This window comes from Rhea pennata, chromosome 2, assembly GCF_028389875.1.
Source record: "Rhea pennata isolate bPtePen1 chromosome 2, bPtePen1.pri, whole genome shotgun sequence".
Taxonomy (NCBI): Eukaryota; Metazoa; Chordata; class Aves; order Rheiformes; family Rheidae; genus Rhea; species Rhea pennata.
This window is the reverse complement of record NC_084664.1, coordinates 162,571,164-162,595,710: the sequence shown is the minus strand read 5'-3', so window position 1 is coordinate 162,595,710 and position 24,547 is coordinate 162,571,164. Positions and strand designations below refer to the sequence as shown.

Genomic DNA, 24,547 nt, shown 5'->3' with positions numbered 1-24,547 from the left:
CTCCTTCCTTTTTGCTTTTGGGTTCACACAGCAGTAAAGAAGCTTTTAGACAGGATCAGAACAGTTTCCTTGAATCTAAGGGACGGTGAAGAGCTAGAGTCGAATGCCTGGAGAACAGCCACCAGCAGCAGCAGCTTGAGTATCATCATCAAGATGAATTCAAGTACGATACAAGAATATCTTCTTCAACATCTGATTAGGTTCTCCATGACAGCTGGAGAACGAACTGCCACTCCTGGTCCACTCCAGTTCTTCTTTCTGTCATTCCCATGTACCTTTTGTGAGTGCTTATTCCCTTTCCTTCATTAGAGCGTAACTGTGCTGAGCCGAATAACTGTCAAGCAAAGCTTAACTTTGCTTTATACAACGATGCTTATCATCAAACATGAACCAAAGATGGTCTTCCATTGACATCTTGTAGGAATCTCACACCAAAGGACTTTCAATCCCTAAAATGTCTTGGGTTCCCAGGATCTCAGTCAACAAGTATAAGCAATAGATGTGCTGAGCAGGTGAGTCAGCTCTGCATGATATGAATGACATGTTATTACTCTCTTCAGCTGATTTCTCAGCTAGGCAAATCCCTTAACACCAAGCAATGTGTTGTCACATAGGGAGGTGACAAAGGTTTCAGTTTTACGTACCGGCTCCAGAAGAGCCAGGAAGCAGATGCTGACTTTGTGCTCAATGCTCAGAGTAGCTCATCCGGGACTTGCCCCCAGCTCCAAGGCCTGCTTGAGCTTTAGATGTTAATCAGTAATTAGATAACATGCACATGCTTCCCCTGGGAACAAGAAACTCCCTTCTCTAGTCTAGAGGAAATGAATGTAATAAAACTTAGTGCAAGATCTTCTGAAAGATAACAGGGATTTTATTATACCAAATTTCCAAGCTAGCCAATTCTGTCCTCTCACATTTGTTCTTGCAGAGTTCATTTAATCAGTGTCTCACATGCACCAAGATGTGTGTGCTCAGGTGATCTGGCCAGTGTCACTTGTGTGTGACATGTGGGCAGGACTCCAGCTAGGCAGTCCTCATCATGCCTCTGGAGTTCTTCTCAACTGATGATAATAAACTAATTTTGGACATGTCTTTTTCAGCCTTTAGGAAAGAATGCTGTTAGGCTCTTTTCCCCCTTATTTTGCCCCTCTTAAGCAAATTCCCTGAATTTTACAGTTCCTTTGTTTTCCTTTTCTATTCTTCATCCTCTTGACTCCTCATGTTAGGTCAGTTTGTTTTGCCTCTTGATTTGAATGAAATCACAAACAGGTGCGCTAGAGCAATCTAACCTTTGTGCTGCATGGTTTCACACACTCACACATTTCCGTTCCTATTTCATTCATACCAAACAGTATTCATACTGCAAACATCCACAAGCCCAGCACTTTGTCTACAGTTTCAGCATGGTTCTTGTTTCCTTTCTGGAGCCTGCTGAATTCCTTGTTTGCAGACAGGCACATTTTTGGTGGAAGGAGTAGTAAGGGTCTGGAATCTCTCTTCCCTTCCTCAACCAGCCTGGCAATGAGGTCCCTGCTGTGGGTGAGAAGAGACAACCTTGGCACAGAATCTTTTCCAGGAAGCTGCAGAACCTACTCAGGAAGTTCTGTACTGCAGAAGAAGCCAGAGACAGGACTGGAAACAAGGCTCTAACATGGGTCTAAAATTCACTCAGGAGATGTGGACAGGACTGGAGACACGCACACCCACAGTACAGGTCTAAGGGCCATCCAGGAGACAGGGCTGGACAGAAGGCCACAACATGAGTCCAATGACCATCCAGGAGATGAGGCCAGAAACAGGCATGTAAAGAAACTACCTACAATGTGGGTCCAAGGCCCATTCGGGGGCGTACTGGAGATAGGAACACCTATAACATAGCCCAGGCAAGCACTAAAGACCTTCTAAAGGCAATGAAAACCTTAAGACTCCTGAGTCCTTTTGCAGAAGGTCTGGACACAGGTCTGAGTGAGGCTGGTCAGGTAATTAAGGTCCATAGGAATAGTCAGGGACTGACACCATGGGCCCATTCATAGTGGAGCCAGTTTATAATGCCAGAGGGCATCATTCCAGAGGAACCTTTATTTGAAGACAGTCTATCCTTCAGCACATTCCATGATCTCCACAGCCTGGAGAGATCAGGGCAGCAATGAGAGCTTAACTTTTTGACTAAGTAATGACCTCTACTTGAAGTTTCACAATTCTTCTGTCAAAAGATTAGAATAAACAAGCGAGACAGAGGATGAGTCATGCAGGCTCTGGAAGTGAGGAGGTGTGAAAGTACTGACTTCTCCAGTACAGACTGAGCATGCACCAGCCAGCAATCTTTCATATTAATGACTCTGGGAGAAAAGGAAACCTGAAACACTGACACTAACCAGAAAAGAAAGTTTATAAATTTGACAGAGCCTGACTGTGACTGCAGGCTGCGCTTGAAAAGAGCAAGTGAAGGCCCTATTCCAACAGATATTGCAGCCCAAAGATATGCCTGATTATGCACCCACATTTTCAGTAACCTCAGTAGCTAATTACAAACTAGTTCAGGTCTGTCCCTGTGGGATGCAGCAGAGACCAGCCTGTCAAGGTGATGGAGGACAGTGAGCTGTTTGGCACTGTAGAGAGCCAGGAAGCCCAAAAAGCAGCACCTGTGGCACTCCCAACAGGTGCAGGTGTTCAGACCCACAAGCAAAGGCTGAATCATTTAGCACAGTGTTTTTCTGTATGTTGCTCTGGAACAGAAAGCCCTAAAATCAGACACTTGCTGTGCTTTGTTTTGCAATCTGCTCTAACCACACTGTAGCCTTCGTACTGAGGTGGGAGTCATGGGTCTCTCCCAGTGAACATTTCAGAAGGGCTTCCTAACTTGGCACAGCTTCCACTGTAGAGAAGTGGTCTCCAGTTGCTTTGTCCACTTGTTTTATGTGGTGAGTTGTATCCTGTCAATTTTAGGTCCTCTTTCTTCCTTCTTGGACAGTCAAGGGTATCTCCAAGAAGCAGTGGAGCTATCCCTGTTAAACTTGTGAGGGAGAAAAATATAAAGTTGTAGCCCTTTGTACACTATCTTGGGGGGATGTGGGGAGGACACAAGACCATGAAGCAACAGAAGAGCTGAAGGAATCATAGAACGGTAAGGTTGGAAAGGAACCTCTGGAGATCATCTAGTCCAACCCTCAGTGTGCCCCATATGGGGATTGAACCTGTGACCTTGGCATTAGCAGCACCACGCTCTAACCAACTGAGCTAAACCTGCCCCCCAAATGTGCTATTCCTTCCCAATACCCAGAAATTGAATCTCAAGTGATAAATGGCAAAACTAAGAGACATGCTGTGAGGTTGGTCACATGTAGTTCAGAAAATGCCAAACTGACTGTTAAGAAACAACCTGCATTTGGTCTTTGGGCACTGGATGACACAGGGGTCTTGTGAGTGCATCTGAATGACGGTGCACTGACAGACAGTTACGGTTGCTCAGCCTACCACAAAAGCTGAAACTTCCCAGATTTTGATCATTTGATTTGCAAACCAGAAATTGAAGCAGTCCCAGCAACCTATTCCAGTGGAAGACATTAGACCACAGAAACACAGTGTTCACAGGCAGTTCCTGCTAGAATAACTGGCAACAACAAATAGAATGAGCTGCAGGAAAGAACAGTGAAGTGGGGGTTTGCAAGCATGGATTTGTTTCCTGAGCAGAGGACTCCGACAAGAGAGGAGCTGGAATTTCTCCTGACAGCTGTATTTGTCAGAAAATGCTGATTCTGCAGAATGAAATCCATCTGTGGCATAGAGACTTTGTCAAACCTGTTTCTTGCTAGCTCACCAACTGTCTCCTCCATTCCCAGGCCCATTTCACTAGCCAGCTTCTCAGGCCCCCCCCCATGCCCTCAGTGCAGCTAATTTGCTGCAGGTCTTTGTTATTTCTCTGGGACTTACTGAACCTGTGTTGCTCCTGTAAATCTTCCCCAAATCTTCTCAAATCTTCCCAGCCCTGTGCAATGAAGCTCCATCCTGCCAAATGGGTGAAGCTGCCCCATGCCTTCCCAGCTGCTGAACCCTTGTGCCTTCAAGCTTTCCAAACCTGTATGTCTAACCCCATTTGGGCTCTAGGAACTGGGTATGAAGGGTTGTGCATGCCAGGGGGTTGCGCATGCAGGAGTGTTGCGCATGAAAGGGGGGTTGTGAATGCAGGAGTGCGTGTGCATGCAGAGGATCTGAGAGTGCCAGGGGAGGTGGGAGGGTCATGCATGCAGGGCTTTGCAGATGTAGGAGAACTGTGCATGTGGGGCGTGTGTGTAACACTTGGCTGGGTTATGCTTGCAGGTGGTCATGAAGGGTGTCATGCATGCCCAAGGGCTGCACATGAAGGGAGTCGTGCATGCAGGGGGATCACACATCACGGGGGTCTTGCAGACCCAGGGAGAGGGAGGGGTCCCAATGCGGGGGGGCAGGGAGAGGAGGGGGGGAAAAGAGCCTTCGGGCTGGCAGGGAGCTGCCCAGCCCCCGCAGCAGGCGACTCGTGCCACGCCGCTTCCCGGCCTCGGAGCGCTGCAACGGGGAAACGAAACCCGGCGAGGCCGAGGCGGCGCCGCGGGGAGGCGGCGCGGGGCGCAGCCCGGCCCGCGGGGCGGGGCCGCCGGCCTTTCCCCGCCCGCGGCCGCCAGCCCCTGCGCGCCGCCCGCTTCGCTGCGCTGCTCCTCGGCCCCATCGCCGCACCATGAAGGCTGCGCTGCTCGCCGTGCTGGCTGCGGTGCTGTGCGTGGAGAGAGGTAAGAGGAGCGGACACACACACACACACACTCCTCCTCTTTCCGATGCCCCCCGTCCCCCAGGCCACCACCGTCTTTCCCACCTCCCTCCACAGTCCCCGGTTTTGGGAGCAAATTGGGGTGGGGGGGGCAGGGAGCTGCGTCTTGCAGCGTGAGCTCTGGAAGTTGTAGAAAGGGAGGGATCGGGGTTGCAAAGGGGCTGGAGGGACTCAGTTTGGGGGCTGGTGGGGACTCTTTCCACGACCTGCCTCTCCGCAGTGTGCCTCTTGCAGCAGGAACTTCAGGGCTGCTGTGTTTGTGTGTATAGGTGCATGTCTCCAGCTGTACGTATTTTGGAGCTGTTTCCAGCTGCAGCTCGAACAAAGACCAGGGCTGGCTCTGCTCCTCCCTTTCCCTACAGCTAGCCGGGATAGCGACGCTGAAATGGGCTGAGATGTGGTGGAGGGGAAGGAGGATGCAGCCCAGCCCCGGTAATGGCTGATGGAGCCGGATCTGGGCAGAGCCACTTGTGGTCCTGGCTCCTGCGGTCCCTCAGCAACATTCAGGGGCAGGCTGGGGATGCCAGCGCATGGGGAGGTAACCCCCAAAGGACCGAGTCCTGTGGATCATGCCCTAGGCTTGCTGCTAAACCTGAGGAGAACGTGTGCCCTGTCGCTGAGTGTTGAAATGCAAGTTGACCTAGTCGCAGGTCTCTTATCTCGCCTCCCTGATGACTCCATTTCTGATTATCAAAACTCCATTGGGTGCTGCAAAACCCCATATTGTTTCCATATGTCAATGCTAGGAAAAGCTAAACAAAGCAAACCAGAGAGTTCCCGGCCATTTGAGCATCTGCTCGGGAAACACAGACTCTCCTTATCTCCCGAGAACATCGGTGAGAAGAAACTAGTTGTTCGCTGCCCTTCCCATGCTCTCCCCTCCCCATGGGGTCCAAGGCAATTAAAGTGCTGGGTCAGAGCCCAACTGGCATGTGCTGAATTCCAGCCCGGAAGATGGACTGTCCAGGCCCAAACAGAAAAGAGTTTAACCTTCCGCCTCCCCAAAAACATTTCAGCTTAGAACAAGTTCTCCTTAGTTGTAGAAAAGGGTTTATTGCAGGTAGCTTTATCCCTGAACTCTCTCATCATGTCCAGGGACTCTTTCCCTAAAAAAGCTTTGCCCGCTGTTCAGCGAACTGGCACATGGTGTATAAGGCTCTTGTCTGAAAGCAATGGCAAAGAAAAGAGCATTTGGCATAGGGACTGAAGAGCTGCTGAAGCAACAGCATTTTTCACCAGTGCTGCTGAGCTTCAGAGCAGGCTTTTAAAGGCTTTTCGTACATTGCTCCTTGCAAGAATGGACCCAGCATGTCTTATCTAAGGAATTCCCCCAAATGGTCTGTTGTCTTTCAGGAGCTCTTTGTTTCTTGGGGGGTCTGAGCAGCTAACAAATAAACACATAAATATATATAGAAGATTCTGCATTTTCTAGTTGGTGAAAACAAGGCTTCCCTTTTACATTGTTCGGTCTTTAGACTTGTTTTTTTTTTCTTTTCTTTTCTTTTTTAGCCTTGAGCTCCAACTCTTTGCTTTGTCTCCAACTGCGTAAAATAATTCTGCTCCCCTCTTGTGTCTAATTCAGATTGTTTGCTTTCTTTACTCTGCAGTGATCTATAGATTGGGTCGTTCAGTTATCTAGTTTGCTGAAATAGGAAGTACTACCACTTATAACTGAATATTTCCTCTCTTAAACTATGGTGAAAAACTTTCCTGCAGAGATTCAGCCTGTCTAGTATCTATTACAGGTGTTACAGGTTGTAGGTGTGACAGAGAAAAAGATGGAGGCAGTTTGAAGACACAGTCGTAGGAACATAGATTTAGCCATGTCACAGAGAATTTCATGGCTAACAAGACTTTTATGTATCCATACAAACCATACAAATATTTCTGATTTTTATCAGAAATTTTTATCGGTAATCTCTAAGGCTTAATGAATAGCACTGCACCACTCAGCTTGTGTTTCAATGTAGTGACGTAATACGTGTGGGGTCATACGTGCTACCATAATGCCCATGAGAAGCCTGTAATCCAGTTCATTCCTGGTTGTAGATTGTTTGGGTGAGATGGGGTGAATCACTTTGCTCCCTTGTGCCTCAGTTTGCCCTCAGGGTGATTGCGAGGAGAGGTGCTTGGGACAGGTCTTTGGAGACTTGGGGAAGAAACACATGGGGTCAGGGGACCAGAAGAGAGCTGGACTCTACTCCAGGGTCTCAGGCTGAGTTTGTAGCCTTACCAGTGAGGTCGAAAAGGCCACCCATGGGAACTATGGGCTCAGCAAGGAGCACTGACACAGTCCTTTGACTCAGGTCACTGGTTCAGTCCTCCTCTTCCTCTCCTACATCCAGAGGCAAGGTGTACTGGCAGGTATTTCCTGAGGTCTTTGACTCAGCTGATGGTCCTGTAATCCTGGGTGCTGTGTGTAGATTGCAGCTGCTGTGTTAGTTTAGTCAGATAACTTTTTTCTGTTGCAAGGATTGTTGGCAAATTGATGTCATTTTGAAGTGGTATGAGCTTGTCCAGGAAATTCTTGCTAGGGATTTGCGATATTGGCTTTGTTTCCAAGCCAGAGTCATCTAGATGTCCTGGTGTGACGTTCTGGACCTCCCACTAACCTCGTTTATTCCATTTTACCGAAAAATGCTGTTGTGCTTTTGTTTTCATCCCCTGCCTTGGCTGTGGCAGCTTGGTAGTCGTTCCTAAGAAAACAATTGCTAATTTTTTCAAAATTTCCTGTAAAATGCTTTTTCTGAGAGAAACAGAATGGTGAAGAACCTCAAGAAGGCGGGCAGGCCCATGGCAGAATGGGACAGATGCTGACAGATACTTGTCCAAATTACTCTTCAAACTAGGCCATGGAAGGGACTGCTGAACCTGAGCAACTTCTCCCAGGGCTTAGCTGACTTCCTCTTGTTTTGGAAAACCGTTTGTGAAGGAGTCGAGATGGGTAGGAGCAGAAATAACACTACTGTGTCCCTAGCACCTCCCATCCTGAATCGGATCCTCCTCTGCTTTGCATTGTGTAGACACAGAAGAGACAGATGGTGTCTCGTGGAAGGGCTTGCAGCCTGAGTGCTCAAAAATCAGTGCCCGTGAAGCATCAGGAACAGACCTGAGCTGTCTGCGTATGTAGGTCAACAATTGCAGCATGGATATGATGTGCGTAGATGTAAAATACAGAGAACACCATCCATCCATTGTGAAGTGCATGTGTTCCTGCTGAGTCATTGGTCCAGGCTGTTTCTGTGACCATGTCCCCTGGCTGAATACCGTTTCCCAATCTGTCAGTAGGTATAGTAGGATGTGAGGGTGCAGGTCACCAGATAGGCTGCTGAGAAATGAGTCCCATATCATCTCATACCTTTTTTTCCCTTTGTCACTGACTCAAAAAATTACTACCAAGGCTTCTTGGAAAGTAACAGAAAACCACCTGGTGTCCTCTCCCTCAGTAAATAACCTATTGGGTTGCTCATGGCAACTCATCTGGACTTCTAGCTACACTTCCATCTCTCCATTGGCCTTGTCCTCTCCTTGCAGGTCTTGCTACAATGCTGGGCTTACTCTAGTTGAGAAACTGTTTTTTCCACCGAGTTCTCAAGCAAAGTCTGAGTTTCATGCCCTGCTGCCAAAGGCAGGTGACAGAAAGCTCAAACCTATGTTGTTGCCTGGAACATTTCCCATCAGTATCCTTGGCAGCGGAGGTGAATTAACGTAAATCTCCAACTCCAGGCTGCAGGCCTGAATTTACCACTGTTGTTCAGTTTTTGGTTAGCAGCCATTGCTTGACCCTACTCTTGATGCAAACAGGTGCATAGTGTCAAACATCAGGCTGATCTGTGATGGCATTTAGGCTGTTGTCAGCAATTGGTCCTGCCCAGAGCTTCATGGAAGATGTCCAAAATGTAACCCATGGGCTTGAACCATTTATTTGGCCAAGCTTGGGGGGGGGGGAGGGGAAATCCTATTGCAGATTGACACAGCCTGAATAGCAAGCACTGGGCTGCAGCTGGAGTTGGAGGTGAGAACTGCTGAATGGGGATATCTCCTTGCCAGCTTCTAATGGAGGTGTGCCTTTCCCTTGCAGCCCACACGCTGATCTGCTTTTCGTGCTCGGATGCGTCCTCCAACTGGGCCTGTCTGAAGCCTGTCAAGTGCGGAGAGAATGAAAACCACTGTGTGACAACGTATGTCGGAGTGGGAATCGGTGAGTGTTGACAGGACTTTCTTTTGTCTGTCCTAGCTGGTTTCCCTGATGACCTGGAGAGGTGCAAGAAGGTTTTTCTATCTTTGGCTGGAAGAAGGAGAAATTTCTGCTTGGCAACTGAGTGTCAGACCATCCTAGTGCATTTTACAAACACTGCCAAATGTAGTCACGTTAAAGCCCACGTGCCTGCACCAAAGCCAGGAGTCCAAGGGGAATTTTTTTTGGGGGGGGGAGGGAAGTTGATAATGAATCAGGGAAAGGGTGGTAGATGCTGCAGGTTTCCTTGATAGGAAAACTTCAGGGTTGTGCTTCCTGCTTTTACTCTATGTTGGCTGATGTTTGGGTTGTTTATCCCTGACTCCTGCCTTTGCTTCTTCTCTCTCCGTGGATGTGGTGGGGATGCTGAGAAGGGAGATTTCCAGATACCCTTTAAATGCTTGCTTTTCTCAGAAGGGGGAAAATCACTGGAAAAGATCTGAGGACCTCTGCTTGCCAGCAGCACTTCCCAGGGAAGCGGGCTTCTCTGCCAGGTCTCCTTGATGCACTGCAAAGAGCCAACCTGGCCTGCTGTGCTGTTCCCTCCCAGCCCTGCGCAGGCACTGGAGAAACCCTCCTCATCTCGCTTGCGGGAGGGAGGGGTGTTGCATGCCTGAGTTACACGGTCTGCAACGTGGGTGGACTGTGCATGCACAAATGGAGACTGGAAGCTTATATAAGCCTGCTGTCTTAGCACAGTGCTAATGGTTTTCTATTTCCTGTGCTCGCTGCTAAACATGTGCTGAGCCTTTCAGCAAGGCTCATAACACAGGCGTATGCTCGTGAGCCTCTTGCTGGTGCTCTGTATGCCCCGTGCTCCCCTTTTTGCTTGAAAAGTCCCAAGATCAAGCTTAGTGGGATGTTTTAGGTTCTTCTCCTGAACTATAGCAGCCAAATTATGGTTAAGAGCCTGAAAGAGATGTGCCTGGGATGCTATGCAGTCTCTAGAAGCCGTGTGAATCTCTGCTGAGTGTTCTTCAAGGTGTGTGGGCCTGCTAAGATTTGTCGTGGAGCCTAATGCTGAGAAACGTTTTACCCTCTTTGTGCTACCCTCCACAGGTGGTCGTTTAGCTATTTCAGTACTGTTACTTCCTTTGCAGAACAGCTGATCAGAAAGCCGAGAAACACTTTAAACCTATCCTCTTTCTGTTTTCTCTCTTCTGTCTTTGCCCAACCACCCTACATTCAGGCAGCAGGTCTGGGCAGTCTATCTCCAAAGGATGCTCTCCAATTTGTCCCAGTGCTGGGATTAACTTCGGCATAGCAGCTGCCTCCGTTTACTGCTGCGACTCCTTCCTGTGCAACATCAGTGGTTCCAGCAACGTGAAAGCCAGCTATGTGGTCCTGGCCTTGGGGATCCTGGTCAGCTTCGTCTACGTCCTCAGGGCTCGAGAGTGATGGGGCTGGGCGAGGAAGACCCGGCGCCCTGGGGACGTCGCAGACTCCCTCGGTGCGACGTCGGAAGCCAGCATCTGCGAAGCTGCACTGCGACTGCCTGCGGTGCCCCGTCTTCCAAGTGCCATCTCAGATCTCATTAGCCAATATCTTCTCTGTCGCTGTCCACAAGGAGACCCTGTACTTCTCAGTAGGCCTCAAAGATGATCGTTTCCCAGACTGTATGCTCTTTCAGCATCAGAGACCTGGGAGGTTGGGCTGAACAGTTCTCCTCCTTCTGTGGACATACCCCACTGCAGTCTTACACCTCCTGGCAAAGGTGGATTGTTTTGGAAGGGTTTCTGCTTTTATACCTGTACCCCTGGTTTCTAAGATTGATTAAAACAAGATTGGGACTCACCAAGAAACAATTATCCACAAACATCACTAAATCAAGTATTTAGACGTTCCTTCCTCTCACCTCTGCAGAAGTTTCTGGCACTGGTGTGCTCCAGTGCAAGGGTGGCCCGGGCACTGGGAATGCATGACCCAAAGGGGGACACCTTCCTGGCTCCTGCAACTGGAGTCTCTTTTTATAAATCATGTAATTTCTTCCAATCTTGAGCTGACTTTTCTTGAAAACAGATGGAGTGTACCTTGTACCTCTGAGCTCTGTAAGTGCCAGACCTGAATAAACATACTCCTGTTGTTACCTGAGCTGGGATGTGTGCTGTGTTGTGTGTTTCCTTGCTGAAGCCAGGGAGATTAGAAACGCTGTTATGGAAAAACCAAATTGTAGACCCAGCACGAGGGCCTCTTATGCTCTTGAGCAGCTTTTGAGTACTCCACCTCTGCAGTTCCAGTTCACATCGTAGCAGCAACTCCAACTCCTCCCTGCTCCTCTCCCAGATAAACATCCCTGTGGGCCTGGATAAGTATCCCTTTGCCAGCTTGTTTTGTGTCTCTTGAGAAAGCCTCTTTTGGGTACATTTTAATAGTCTATTGGACAAAAATCAGCTCTGTTGCTCGTAGCTGAGCAAACGCTCTAGGAGCAGGACTTGTGAAAATTAGTCTCTGTGTTACAGTGGCTTGGTGTCTCAATCTCCCCACTTATGAAATTGGAATGATAGATGATAACTTCAATACCTACATGATCCAGGATGACATGTCTGCTCACAAAAATTAAGTGATGTTGCAGATGAAGAGATCACTGTTGAGGTATTTAAGTTCAAACTGTAATCACTGGATGGGCTGATGGTGTTCCTTAGCTACAGAAGGTGACTTCATCCACAAACCTGCTGCTGTTCCCCCGGATCCTGGGATTTCCCAGGTCTGTCGTGTTTTGCTCTCCTCCTCCCATCCTGGAGTCAGATACGGCTGGTCGAGCGGATTCTCTTGTTGCAGCGTTGCTGCAGACTTGCTAACCTCAAAGCAAGCCAAAACGGAGCCTTTAAACTGTTTGCTAAAAGCATGCTGTCACTCCGGTGACTGATTAGATGCTGCACTAGGCTCTTTTTCTAGCAGCAAAAGACAGGGGTAGCTTTGGCACTCTGGCCTTGCCCCCCCCCCCACCGCCTCCTTTGCATTTGTTTCTCTTATTTTGTGTCAAGGAACAAAACAGCCTCCCAAGCTCCATTTAATTATACTTCCCCCCTCCTCCCCCCTGCTAAGTGAGTGATAAGGAGGACCTTTTCTGTGAAAGATCTATGCAGCTGTAGAGAAATAAGGGATATTTGCAAAAAAAGCTTTTGCATGTTTTTTCCCCTCTCCATCTTTTTAATTAAAGTTGCACAAATGTTAATGATGGCTCTTACAACAAGAGTCACTGGTCATCGTGACATGGCCCACAATTAGATGATTGGCTTGGTAAGAATGCACAGTACTGCTTTATCTCCTTGGGCCTGAGCCACGCAGTCCTCTGATTAACACATCCTCTCCCGCCTCTCCATGTTGGCAGGGCTTCATTCTTCTGGGAATACGGAACTCGAGGCACGCCTCAACCCAGCGTCTGGCCTTTTGCTATGTACCTTAAACAACACAAGGCAATTTGGGGAAAAAGTTTATCGGAAGTGGGGGAGTTCATATTCCCTAGTTTCCCTTTCAGAGGCTCTGCATAAGTCTTCTTCCCGTGAGGGTTAGAAACCTCATTCCCAAGGGGAATTTGCTCCAGGCCAGTGGCTCTGAATAGGTGCATTGGTCCTTGTGGGATTGCTGCAGATTGGAGGGATGAGAGGGGCCAAGACAGGATCCAGAGTCCTCCACCTTGCAAGCAATTGGACTGTGGCTCTTTTTTAGCCCCCATGGAAGTAGGGTTTCTTGGTTCTGATCTCGTTTACCTTCACAACACATCTGCTATGAGCAGGTTGGATTTAGGAGCCACCAGCATAGTAGCATCCTAAAGCCTGTTCCTACTTTTTCAAGACTGTCTTGAGAACGCTGCACTGGAGAATCCCATGGGCTAAAGCCACAACTGGAATTATGAAACCTGATTGCCTGTTGCAATAGCCCTTTCCTTTGTATTTCTGGATTTTGGAGTTTATTCGTGCTGGGGACTTGGTCATACATGGAAGCAAAGGCTGGCAGAAAGAGCGCTCAACAGGCTACTTATCCTCTACAGATAACAAATAATATTAAAGATATTGCTAAGGGACAAGATCTGAATGCCAGTTTGGACATGTTTTGGAGTTATAGGCAGGATGAATAGATTGAATATGGAAATCTTAAATTCTTCACTATCTTTTTGACTTTCTTTCCCTTCTCATGTACTGTATTCTTATGTACTTACTGCATGGAAAACGAGATATTTGCAGTTTTCCTTCTTCCACGTCTGACAAAGATCTCCTTGTTAGATGTACATGTATTTGAGAGACAGGAAGGGTATGACAGCCTGTCAAATGCAAGAGATGAAATTCATCTGTTCAATCCTAGGCATCATGTGATCAGTCTTGCCACCTCTCACAATTTCTGGTCCTATTGTAGATACTTTTCCAGCAAATCCCTAACACTTGAAATCATGTGAAAATTTCAACTGTCATAAAGAGCAAGAGTGAAAGGCCAGAAAATGTGCAACTGTAGTAATAAAAAAAAAGAAATAAAAGAACAAAGAAAACAAATAGGAGGAACTCAGCATTTGCAGAGCATTAGAACTGGTGGCTTGTTAAACCAGAAACTTGGAGCTGGAGAGCTGCAGTGGGACATTCCTTAAATAATCTGAATGTGTTTACTTAGACTGTGGAATTAAAGAGCTGAATTTCAGCAGAAAACTCATATATTCATGTTCCCTGACAAGACAAGAGGTTAAGAGTGGGGGCAGCTTTGCTCTGAGCTTTGCTTTGTATGAGCATAAAAAATATCCTAGTATGGTTTTCCCTGGAAAATGAACAGTTTAGGTCAACAAATGGCACTCTTTGGAGTGTACTAATGAGAAAATGGTTTCTGTGCTTCCGTCCTGGAAATGGCTGCACTTCGACGGCAGCTGCTGTCATCTACACGACGTTAATGTCACGGGGGCTTCCATTTTTGTGTGTTGTCTGTACATGCTCAAAGCTTGCTGCAGCACTAGTCTTTTCAGCTCAGGTTCACTGTGCTTGCTGTTTGCTGAATAGAGAACTTTAAAAATCAGCAAAGTCCACTTGCCAGTTTTTGAAACAATTTTTGTGAAAGGGCAGACTATTTCTTTTAGGAAAACACGGCCGTTATGTGACTTCCTTGCACACACAGCCAGAACAGATAAAACTAGTTACTTAAGCAAGACTCAACATTGTTACTCAAACAACATCCTTACTTGATTTTAATTAACCCAAGTTATAGTCCTTAGAAACAGTTTTCCTCCCAGAACTTCTCTTTGCAATGAAGGGCCCTACAGGAAGCCCCCTATCTCCGGTCTTTGTGATGGAGTGAGCCACGGGTGTCCTCTTTACCCCTTTCCCATCTCTGGAGGAGACAGGTTCTCCGGTCTGGATGCTTGGAGGCTTTGAGCACAGCTGGTGTAAATGGAGCCTCCCAACCAAGGACCAGCGTCCCCAAATCACAGACATGTGATATGTGGCAGTGACGTGCCTCTGGTGCAGAAGCTGCAAATAGAAAGGTCTCCATGGTGGAAGGGAGGCAGGAATCAGGTCTCTGAGTGGAAATGGCTAGATACACGACAGCAGGCACCTAGAGGCACAACCACCACATTTGGTCCCCTGTCCCAAGTCCCTCCGTTTGGTGTTCCCAATGCTTTTACACCCTGAAGTGCTCCTGCTACGCTGATCCATAAGAGCCTCCTCACTCGGGTTATGCTTTTTACCGTCATCGTCAGCGGCAAGGTGCTGGGGGTCTCAGCTTTTTAGGAGAAAGATACTGGAGATCTCTAAACATCCTTAGCTCCTGGCAGAGTTATTCACCCCTTTCCCCCCCCGGGAAGCTGCTGTTGGGTGCTGGAGCCAGAAGGAGGACAGTCACACCCAGTTTTGCACAGTGCTGGGAGCCTTCACGATGCAAGGGAAGCAAAGCGCTGGGTAGGTCCTGCCATCTACTGGCTTTTGCCAGACCTGGGAGGGATGTTTTAGAGCCCAGACCTCACGGGTCAAGGAGAAATCCTTAACGCAGCTGTAATTGCAAGCACTGAGTGAAAGCTGTGCTGTGGAGGGCAGGCTTTTAACCAGATAATTGCATGCAGAGTAGACAATCAGAGGCATTAGAGACAAATTGAATATATTAATTTGTCCAGTTCTGCTCCATTAGAGTAAATTGAGAAATCAAAGGCATAACAGGCTTCCCAGGTCCAACATTTTCCATGGGAATATTTTTCCAGACAATATGCTACTGTTTCATCAAAACCTGAAATGTTTCATGACCATATAATAAACTCAATAAAGTGTTCCAGGGAAAAAAAAGTTTGAAACATTTTATTTCAGCATTTTTGAATGATTTCATTTGCACTGTTACATTGAAATATTAATTTTTCATATATATATATATGTGTGTGATACTTCTAACTGCATTACATATCTAGTAGCAGAATAAAGAAACATTGATTTCTTGAAATATAGCAATGTAAGCATAAGTGTAGTGTATGTGACTTATTGTTCGCTATTTTACTTTAATAAAAAGTACATGGAATTAATAAAAAAGATACATTTGAAATACAATTTTGGGATGGTTCAAACTTACAGAGTTTACAAATATTACCTCCCACTTTGTGTAAAAGAAGGAGCTTGGATCTGAGCCAAACCCTGGGGTGGGAGTTGCAGGCCCTGTCAGAAGAAGGACGGAGGGGGACAGATGTATGACTGAATCTAGAGACAGCAAGGGAGGGATAAATCCGTTCTTGTACTCTCAAGGCCATTGGAGCCTTCCTGTTGATGGACAAAGAACAGGGATTGTCTTGGCTTTCAATACTCGCGCTCATAAATATCGTGCACTTGCCCATGACCCCTGTGGGAATGGATAGGCTTTTTTTTTTTTGTGTCTGTGCTCTCTCTTGCTGGGGGAAATGGCTATTTTGGGCACATAATAGCCCCTGTGTGGCCATCTGTGGGCAGCTGCTGCTCTTTGCACTCTTTGGGCTGCAGCGCTGCAGGGGCTGCTCTGCCGCCTCCGCTGCCCGCTGGTGACCGGGTGGATGGATGCATGCACAGGCAAGGGACTAACTGCACTGAAGGATCCCCTCAGCCTTCCTGAAGGTGGGAGGGCTCTTGTTCCTTTGCAAAGATGTGTAGCTATGTTTTTTTGTTTAAACCTGACTATTTTGGTGGGTCCTATAGCCTTGAATCCATGGGAGAAGGAGATTATGATCCCAGGGGAATAAAAGGTAAAAGAACATAACAGCTATGAGTTTCGGGGAATTTCTCAGGAACAATTACAGGCTATCTGAAACAAACAAATAAAAATATCCTTTCTTCTCTCATGACAGCTCCAGCCTGCACTATCTCCTCTGTGAGAAAGAGGTGTCCTCCACTGTGCTCCCTCCTTGCAGTCAGTGTTTTACAGCTTTGCCTACATCTTTCTCTGGCTTCTGGGCAGAACTGGGCAACTGGATAGAGCAGCCTGCAGTGACAGGGAATGTTTTCAGGATGGGAGGACACTGTGCTAGCTGGACACTGCTTTAGGACAGAAGAAACCAGCTACTGAAGAAGCTATGCCTCCCTCCTGCCAGGTGCCCCTCTGTTCTTTCCACTCACATGGCCTTCCATGTCCCTGCTCTTGCTCATCTGTGGCTGGGGTCTCCCACTTTTCAGGAGTTCGGGAAGTTCAGGTAGATGGTGCTGTTTCTCCAGTCTGAGAAGGAACACCTTGTTCAATCTCAGCCATTCTGTGATTCTGTGATTAATGTTTTATCTCAGAAGTATCAGAAATATTTCCTTCATTAAGGCCTGCATTTACAGGTGAACCTGGTTAAGAGACACAGCAATACCAATACCTTAAAGTACTTATTGAAACAAAACCATGGCTGCTCCCAGTGTTTCGGTTTCGGTTGGCTCTGCAGGTGTTTCTCACTGGTATCTCAAGAACGTGTTTATCATCTCAGGAAACAAGACACCATGTCAACAGGCCTGAAGCAGGAAAACTCCCGCCTCCCCATCCCTGCCCTTCTCTGTTCCTTCTCTAGATGAAGAACTCCAAGTTCTACTCTATCCAGGGCAAATGCAGGTTTGGGGAGGAAGGAATAGCTCTGTGGCTACTCAGGAGTCTCCAGAAAACAGGTTTATTTGCTAGCTATGAGTCAAGAGCCTACTGAATCAAGAGCCTCACCTTTCTGCCAGTGCTAGCCTTCTCCACTTTTCTTTGCTCTCCTGGTTCCTTTTGTCTCCCTGGTTCACATTTTGTGAATATAGTAGATCAAATGAGAGGCTGGGGGGAGCAAGGGGAAAGCTGGCAGTCCAGGCTGGGATGCTGAGCCCATGATCTGAGCTGCAGCCACGATGGGAAGAAGCTGGAAAGATGGGAAGCACTTTGCAATGCTATGAAAACTTCCTCCAATCCTCCTGCTTAACACAACCTGAGAAAAAGAGGTTAAAAGCCACGCGCAATGTATCCTGGTCTCTCTGGTCTTGACAACCTGGCCTCTCATGTGACATAGTGACACTTGGCTGTCAAAGCTGCTGTCCTGCTTTTAGCATTCATGGCTGAGACGCCTGCTTTTAATTTGCAGTTCCCACTAAGTTAATAAAGCTAGTCCTTCCTATAGGAAGAGTTAAACTAACACACCTAAAATGCAAAGCATAAAGCACGAAACACAGAGAAAGAGGTGTAAGTAGCGTACGTTCTTCTCCTTCTCTTTGCCAATTAACACAACCAGCCACTGGGTATGTTGTATTTCAGAGGTCCTCGTCGTACCCACATCGCTGAGAGCACTGTTGTCCCTGAGAGCTGAGCACTCCTCCTCCACTTCTGTTTTCCCGTTGGTGAAATGGCAGAGAAAGTTTGAACCATCCAAAAATCGTATTTCAAATGTATTTTTTTATTAATTCCATGTACTTTTTATTAAAGTAAAATAGCGAACAATAAGTCACATACACTGCACTTATGCTTACATTGCTATATTTCACCCCACTTTATCATCTGTTCTATAAGAGTCTGAGCTCCATATGAGGGCCCCGTCCTAAGTCTGAACCAGCTAAATCTACTGGTTTCAGAAGAATCACCCACTTAGTATCACAGTTACAATCAGGTCAAAACTGTTAGAGGAAAGATGGCAAAAAAATCTGTTGAAACAAATACAAGCACTGAATAGCTGTGGGATTACAACACTCTGAATTTGACCACTTTGAATGCTCAAGTAGTTTATTACGGCAAGGCAGCTCTACTCATCAGTTGCGCATTGGAGTTCAACTCCTAGTTTGTTCAAGGTAGCCTAGGCAGGCTAGATTTTTCTCCCTTTTTTATTTTCACATGGATGTAACTCATCCCAAGGCTGACTGGAAACAAATGAATATGAAACTCAGCTACTGGATAACTAGAATGAAAGATGACAAGAATCCTAAGAATTCCCCCCTCCATCCCTCCCTTCCTTCTTTTGTCCCTTGCTTCTTTCCAGGGGAGATGGGATGGTAGCAGGAATTTTGCATTTTCTTCTTTTGCCAGGAGGTGGCAGTGGCAGGCCCCAGAGCGGCCCTTAAACACAGTCTGAGACGGATGCTCTCGCATGGGTGTATTGGTGCATCAGGGCAACAAGCCCCTTGTGCTAAGGGGCATGATGCAGCAAGAAGTTCATCTGGAAACTCGAGAGGCCAGAAGAAGAACTGCATTAGCTCACTGTAATCTTCACTGCATCCACAGCTCAACTTTACAGTGGTTCTGTGCAACTATAAAGCAGGTTACAATCCACCTAGTGTTACTTGATCCATAGAAACCAGCTCTAGCTGGTTTGGCCAGCTGATAGATCACTTGGTAGGTGCCCTCTGTATCGTTTCCTTAGAGCCACTGAATAACTGGAGTTAGAAGGCAACTCTGGAGTCTCTAGTCAAAAACTCGTTCAGAGGACTACAATGCTAGATCAAGCTGCTCAGAACCTTGTCCAGTTGAATTTTGAATATCCCCAAGTGTGGAGACACCACAGTTTCTCTGTGTTTCATTCCAACTTTTGAACATCCACATGGGGAAATATTTTTCCTTACACCTGAAAGGAATTTCCCTCCCTACAACTTGTGCTTCGTGCTGCTTGTCTTTCTCCTGTGTATCCCCAAGGAGAGCGTGGCTCAGCTTTCTCTTTGATCACCCTGTTATTAGACCCCGTTCAGCCTTCTCCAGGCTGAAAAAAACCTCATCTCTCTTACAACTGCTTGTATGTCCTACGGTCCAGGCCCTGGCCAAAATACTTGCAAACAAGATCATGGAGACATGCTAGGATAGTTCACATGACTGGTGTGTTGTGATGAATGGATACAGGGTCTTCAGGATGGACAGGACAGAAAGGCAAGGAGGAGGAGGAGCTGCCCATTACATGAGAGAGCAGCAGGAGTGTATGGAGCTCTCCCTGCAGACAGATGAGGGGTTAGCTGAAAGCTTATGGATCACGACTGGTGGGTAGACCAGCCTGGGAAACCCTGTGACCTGTGTCTGCTAGAGACCACTTGATTAGGAAGAAGTAGAAGATGGCGCCTTCTTCAGACAACTGGAGGAAATCTGTTCAAGAAGGGCAATAGGGTGGATCTAGGAAACTACAGGCCAGTCAACCCCTTCTCGATCCCTGGGAAAGTGATGGAGCAGCTAATCCTGGAAACCATGTCCAGGCATGCGAAGGACAGGAAAGTGACTGTGAGTAGTCAGCATGGATTTACGGAGAGGAAATCATACCTGACCAACCTGATAGCTTTCTACAATGGGATGACTGACACAGTGAATGAGGGGAGAGCAATGTATGTTGTTTGTCTCAACTTTAATAAAGCTTTTGATACAGTTTCCCATAACATCCTCATTGAGAAACTGATGAAATTTCTCAATGGGGCTCAAAGGATTATGACCTCAAAGGATGGGACTAACTGTACTCTCAAAAAGTTCACAGATGATATAAAATTGGAAGGGGCGGTTAATACAGTAACTGCTGCCATTCAGAGGCACCTTGACATACTGGAGAAATGGACTGACAGGAACCTCATAAAGCTCAGCAAAGAGAAATTTAAAGTACTGCGCATGGGGAGAAGTAAACTAAAGCACCAGGATGGACTGGGAGGTGACTAGCTGGAAAGCGGGTTTGCAGAGAAGGACTAGGGGCAGGTCCTGGTGGGTAAGAAGTTGAACATGCGCAAGCAGTGTGGCAGTGTATCTTCATGGCAAAGCTGGCCAATGGTCCCCCTGGGTAGTATTGCCAGCAAGTCAAGGGAGGTAATCCTCCCCCTCTACTCAGCTGTGGTGAGGCCACATCTGGAGTACTGTGTTCAGTTCTGGGCTCCTCAGTACAAGAGCTACATGGATTTACTGGAGGAAGTCAGCAAAGAGCCACAAAGACAACTGAGGGACTGAAACATCTGTCATATGAAGAAAAGCTGAGACAGCTGGAGTTAAGCCTGGAGAAGAGAATACTCAGAGGGGATCTCATCAAAGTGTATAAACATGTGATGAGGGGAGTAAAGAAGATGGAGACAGACTCTCCTCAGTGGTGCTCAGTGACAGGCCAAGAGACAAAGCACAAATTAAAATGCAGGATTTTTTTTTTAAAAGCACTTTCTTATTGTGAGAGTTGTCAAATACTGGAAGAGGTTGTCCAGTGAAGTTGCAGAGTTTCCATCTGTCGAAATGCCAAAAACCCAACCGGATGCATTCCTGGGCAGCTTGCTCTAGTTGCCCCTACTTTGAGCAAGGGGGATCTGATGGTCTCCAGGGATCCCTGCCAACCTCCGCAATTTCTGTGAACTCTGTGGGTGGTGTGGCTGAGGATTTTAGTGCTCTATTGCTTTATGACAGATGCCTGTGAATTGCTCTCCTCCTGCGTGGATGTTCCTTCACCTGCCTGCCAAGATCATCAGTAAAGCTGAATTGCTCACCTGGCTGTGAAACATTGCACTGCCCCATCAAAGGGCTACATCCCTCAACTTTACTAGGAGGAAAGCTGCAGAAACATTTGAGTCATGAGCATTTTCCTGAAACCTTCAGGCCTCTGGAGGCTCCAAGGCCAAACCTGAGACATTTTTTGCAGCTGGTGGGAGATGGGCTGAGCCTCTTACATGGGTTATGGAGATATCTCCAAAAACACTCAGATCTTGCTATTGACCCAGGCAGTCATAGCCCTGAGGCACGCTCCCGCCAGGCCTCAGCCAGAGGCATGCAGATGTTTCCAGCTTCAGTGCCAAGCAGTGCAGCACTGCATGGAGATGAAAGGGACCTGGAGGCAAAATTGCTTACTTTCAGTCAGGCCATTTACTAGCTTACATGAGTAGTCCTTGTTCTTCCCTTCTGGGGCAATGAGAAATGACTCAGATAGGAAAGTCTCTCTTGTTCATGGCGTTAAGACTTGAGGGAATGTAGGGACTAATTAAACCAGATGACAGCAAAGCTGAGCAAGTGATTTGTGTTCCTGTATCATTAACAATACCTTGGAAAGCTGGTTGTAGCAAATGATCTTGAAATGAGTGATTCCGCCCTGAGTCAGTCTCAGATGATGGGAAGGGATAAATTATTAACTTAAAAACAAAAAGAAAAAAGGAACCAAGAAAAAAATCATAGAGAAGGAAGACAAATTCCCACCAACTATAAATATATGATAGAACCTTCCCATGCACATTATAAACAGGGAGGGAGAGCATACCTGGTTAGTTACTAACTCCTGGAAAACCTCTAGTAGCAATAACATCTCCATATGCTGGCCACTGGCCAGACAAATGATAAATATGAAGGTCTCCACCCAAAAGAAGTTAAGTGCTAAATAGCTATTAGTCTGAATAGTAATGTAGGGGTAAGAGGTACCTGCATCAAGTTCAAAGCAAGAAAAAGCAAGTTGCAGGAAAAAAAAAAAGAAAGAAAAGTAGATTAATCATTACATACAGGAAATAGGACTCCTTATAAATATAAATCATCTGGTTTCCCTACCTCCATATCCTGATGGGTATACAAACGTCACTCATGCACAGGCGCAGTGCAAGATGCAGACCTGGAGCAGAGAGCATGAGCTATAAAGCTGAGATCCAGTAGGAATTTGTGAAGAGCAGCAGAATTAGGGAAATTTTCCCTACCAGGGGTCTGGTCTCCTCTCTCTCTGCCAGGTTCATCACTGGAGCATCTGCATGGTACAAACCCACCCATGGGTCTTCTGCCTATGGCGGTTTCCTGAAGTTTACAAATGGGCTGAGTGGGAAAGGCTCCATCCGTCACAACTGAGTCCAAGCCCGGCCTTGCAGCTACCTCCATATGGCCCATACAGACGAGGCTGGTGCAAAGCTCTGGAGAAGTCAGACAGGAAAATGTCCACAGAGGCCAGAAGTTTAGGGCAGGCTGTTTACTGCATGGTTTGAACAGGCACAGACAGAGCTGAGTATAACCTGTAGCAGGCTGCAAAAGGGCTGGAGGAGCACTGCTTGGGTAAATGACAACCTCAGCCCCATGCTCCCACCAGTCTCACAGTATGAGCATCCTCCATGCTCCAGTCCAGCACCAAGATGGAAACCAGTGTGGAGAGAAGTATTGTGGTTTGTTTTCCCATCTGCAGCTCCAGACTACAGCAGACTCACCTACTGCCAGGCACGAAAGCCACAGCTGTCTGCTCTGCACGATGCTTTGGGCTTACAGCATGTCAGGTTGAGGGGACGCATGACCTTTCCCCCATGTGCATGTGCCAGAAACTTGGTTCCAGGAATCACCCAGCCTCTACATGCTTAATTGGCATGAGGCAGTATGAAGTGTCTTGCAAAGCTTTGTCAACATAATGGTTTTAAAGCCAGCCCTGGATGCACTGGATCTTGGCCATACATTGCAGGGAACTGTAAAATCAATTAGTAAGAATAAGGCTGCTGTGACTAATGAGCTAATGAGTGATGCCTGAGTGGAAATGGCTCCAAGAGAGCTGCAGGGTTGGAGTCCTGATGCATTATTCATAGGAATAGGGCACAGTCAGCTTTTGTGCTGTTTATTTTATTTTATTTTATTTTATTTTTTCTCTCCAGGCTTCCCTTTAACCTTTAGAGTTGATACCCATCACAGGAAGAAATAGAGGAAAGCAAAAGTGGCTTTTAAATTTCTTTCTTTCTCAGTGTGAGGAAGCTTCCTTGCTATAGAATCCAGTTTCCATGAGAGGCGGATAGGAGAGAAGCTCATGGTAGTTTAATCCCTGGCACTCTGCACACCAGTAGGTTTACTGATTAGACCAACCCATCCATGCTGCTGGCTTCCTTAAGTGACTTTCATTAACCATATTATTTTGAAGTTACCAGGAGAAAACTATGAATTCTTTGAACAAATCTCTTTTTAGCCTTTTTAATATATAGCTTACATAATAGTTTTGATTAACCCTACAACATGCCCTAATAGTATCAAAGACTAGGAAAATGAAGGTTATTTTCCAAGGTCAGCCGGTAAATCAGTAATAAGGTTAAGAATAAACCTCTAAGTACCTGCCTCTAAGACCTGTACTCACCCATGTTGCTTTTAGCCATTCACACGTGTCCTCCGGGGTTGCAGAAAAACAAAAGAAGAGCACTGACAAAGAATGCTCCTGCATAAACTAACAGTTAAACCATGTGGAATACAAGTCCAGCTTCTGTTTCTGGTGTTGCTACTAACTTACTCACTGAGCCTAACTAAACTCTCAGCATCTCAGCTTCCTTATGTCTTAACTCAAGATAATAATGTTTACCCATCATACAGGAATGTTGTCAGGTTTAATCTATTCATACATGTGCAACAAAAGCTTAGTGCTAGCATATGACAACGCCAGATCAGCACATCTCCAATCTTTGTCCAGTAGCAGCTTCTGCTCATAGATTTTCCTGCTTTGGCAATCTGTGGAGTTCCTATAGATATTTAAAGAATTTCTTAGAGTCAAGAGAAAAGAAGAGTTCAAAATTATCAAATCAAAGAAGTTCGGAATTGAAAGCAGTGCCTGAACTTTTCTAAGTGCACGCTCACAACTGCAATACTTAAGCTCTTCCCTGGAGTCACACAACAAAATACACTGTGAACCAAAGCACTGTAAATATCTTAAGACTTTTTTGTGGGGCCTACTCAGTCTGGTAACTAAGGAGTGCAAGCAAGACTTATGAAGGTTACAGCATTTGGAGGCTCTTTCCAGCAGGGATGCAACTTTTGCAGGATTGCTCACATTATATGAAAATGCCTCTGCCGGAAGAGTATCTCAGCTTGCCTGGTAGGACAGTAGATGGGCTTGCCACAGGTTTCTTAGCCCAGAAGTTAAAAATAGACTGACTATTTCCCTTTTCTTTTTTAATAATAACAAAGTATTTCAAGAATAGAGAAATTTTGTGTGAGCTTGCATTTGAACACATAAACTATGAAATATCTTTTTTTTTTAAATCTGTCTTGTGGGTTGGTGAGAAAGATTTATACAGTTTGCAGCTTTTGAAAACTCCCAACACAATAACTGTAATTATTCACAAAAGAAAAGAAGAAGTTTGATGAAATGCTGTTAGGATGTTAGTTCTTTATTATTAGTACTTGTTATTTTTTTGGTGACTTGCCAACACTGCAAAGCGATTGCATAA

At 46.4% G+C, this 24,547-nt stretch overlaps 1 protein-coding gene across 1 annotated transcript; it reads left to right on the top strand.

Moving 5' to 3' along the window:
* Positions 1–4,637: 4,637 nt before the first annotated feature.
* LOC134136538 (lymphocyte antigen 6E) lies at positions 4,638–11,129 on the top strand. Its single transcript, XM_062568449.1, has 3 exons — positions 4,638–4,763; positions 8,883–9,002; positions 10,228–11,129. Exons 1-3 carry the CDS (start codon positions 4,712–4,714, stop codon positions 10,434–10,436), a joined length of 381 nt encoding a protein of 126 aa, XP_062424433.1. The 5' UTR covers positions 4,638–4,711; the 3' UTR covers positions 10,437–11,129.
* The last annotated feature ends 13,418 nt before the right edge of the window (positions 11,130–24,547 follow it).

Excerpts from the sequence above, each read along its gene's own strand:
- LOC134136538 (XM_062568449.1), top strand. The coding sequence starts at position 4,712 with ATGAAGGCTGCGCTGCTCGCCGTGCTGGCTGCGGTGCTGTGCGTGGAG. Across the intron at positions 4,764-8,882 it reads GGTGCTGTGCGTGGAGAGAG|CCCACACGCTGATCTGCTTT; the intron begins GTAAGAGGAGCG and ends TTTCCCTTGCAG. Across the intron at positions 9,003-10,227 it reads GTATGTCGGAGTGGGAATCG|GCAGCAGGTCTGGGCAGTCT; the intron begins GTGAGTGTTGAC and ends CCCTACATTCAG.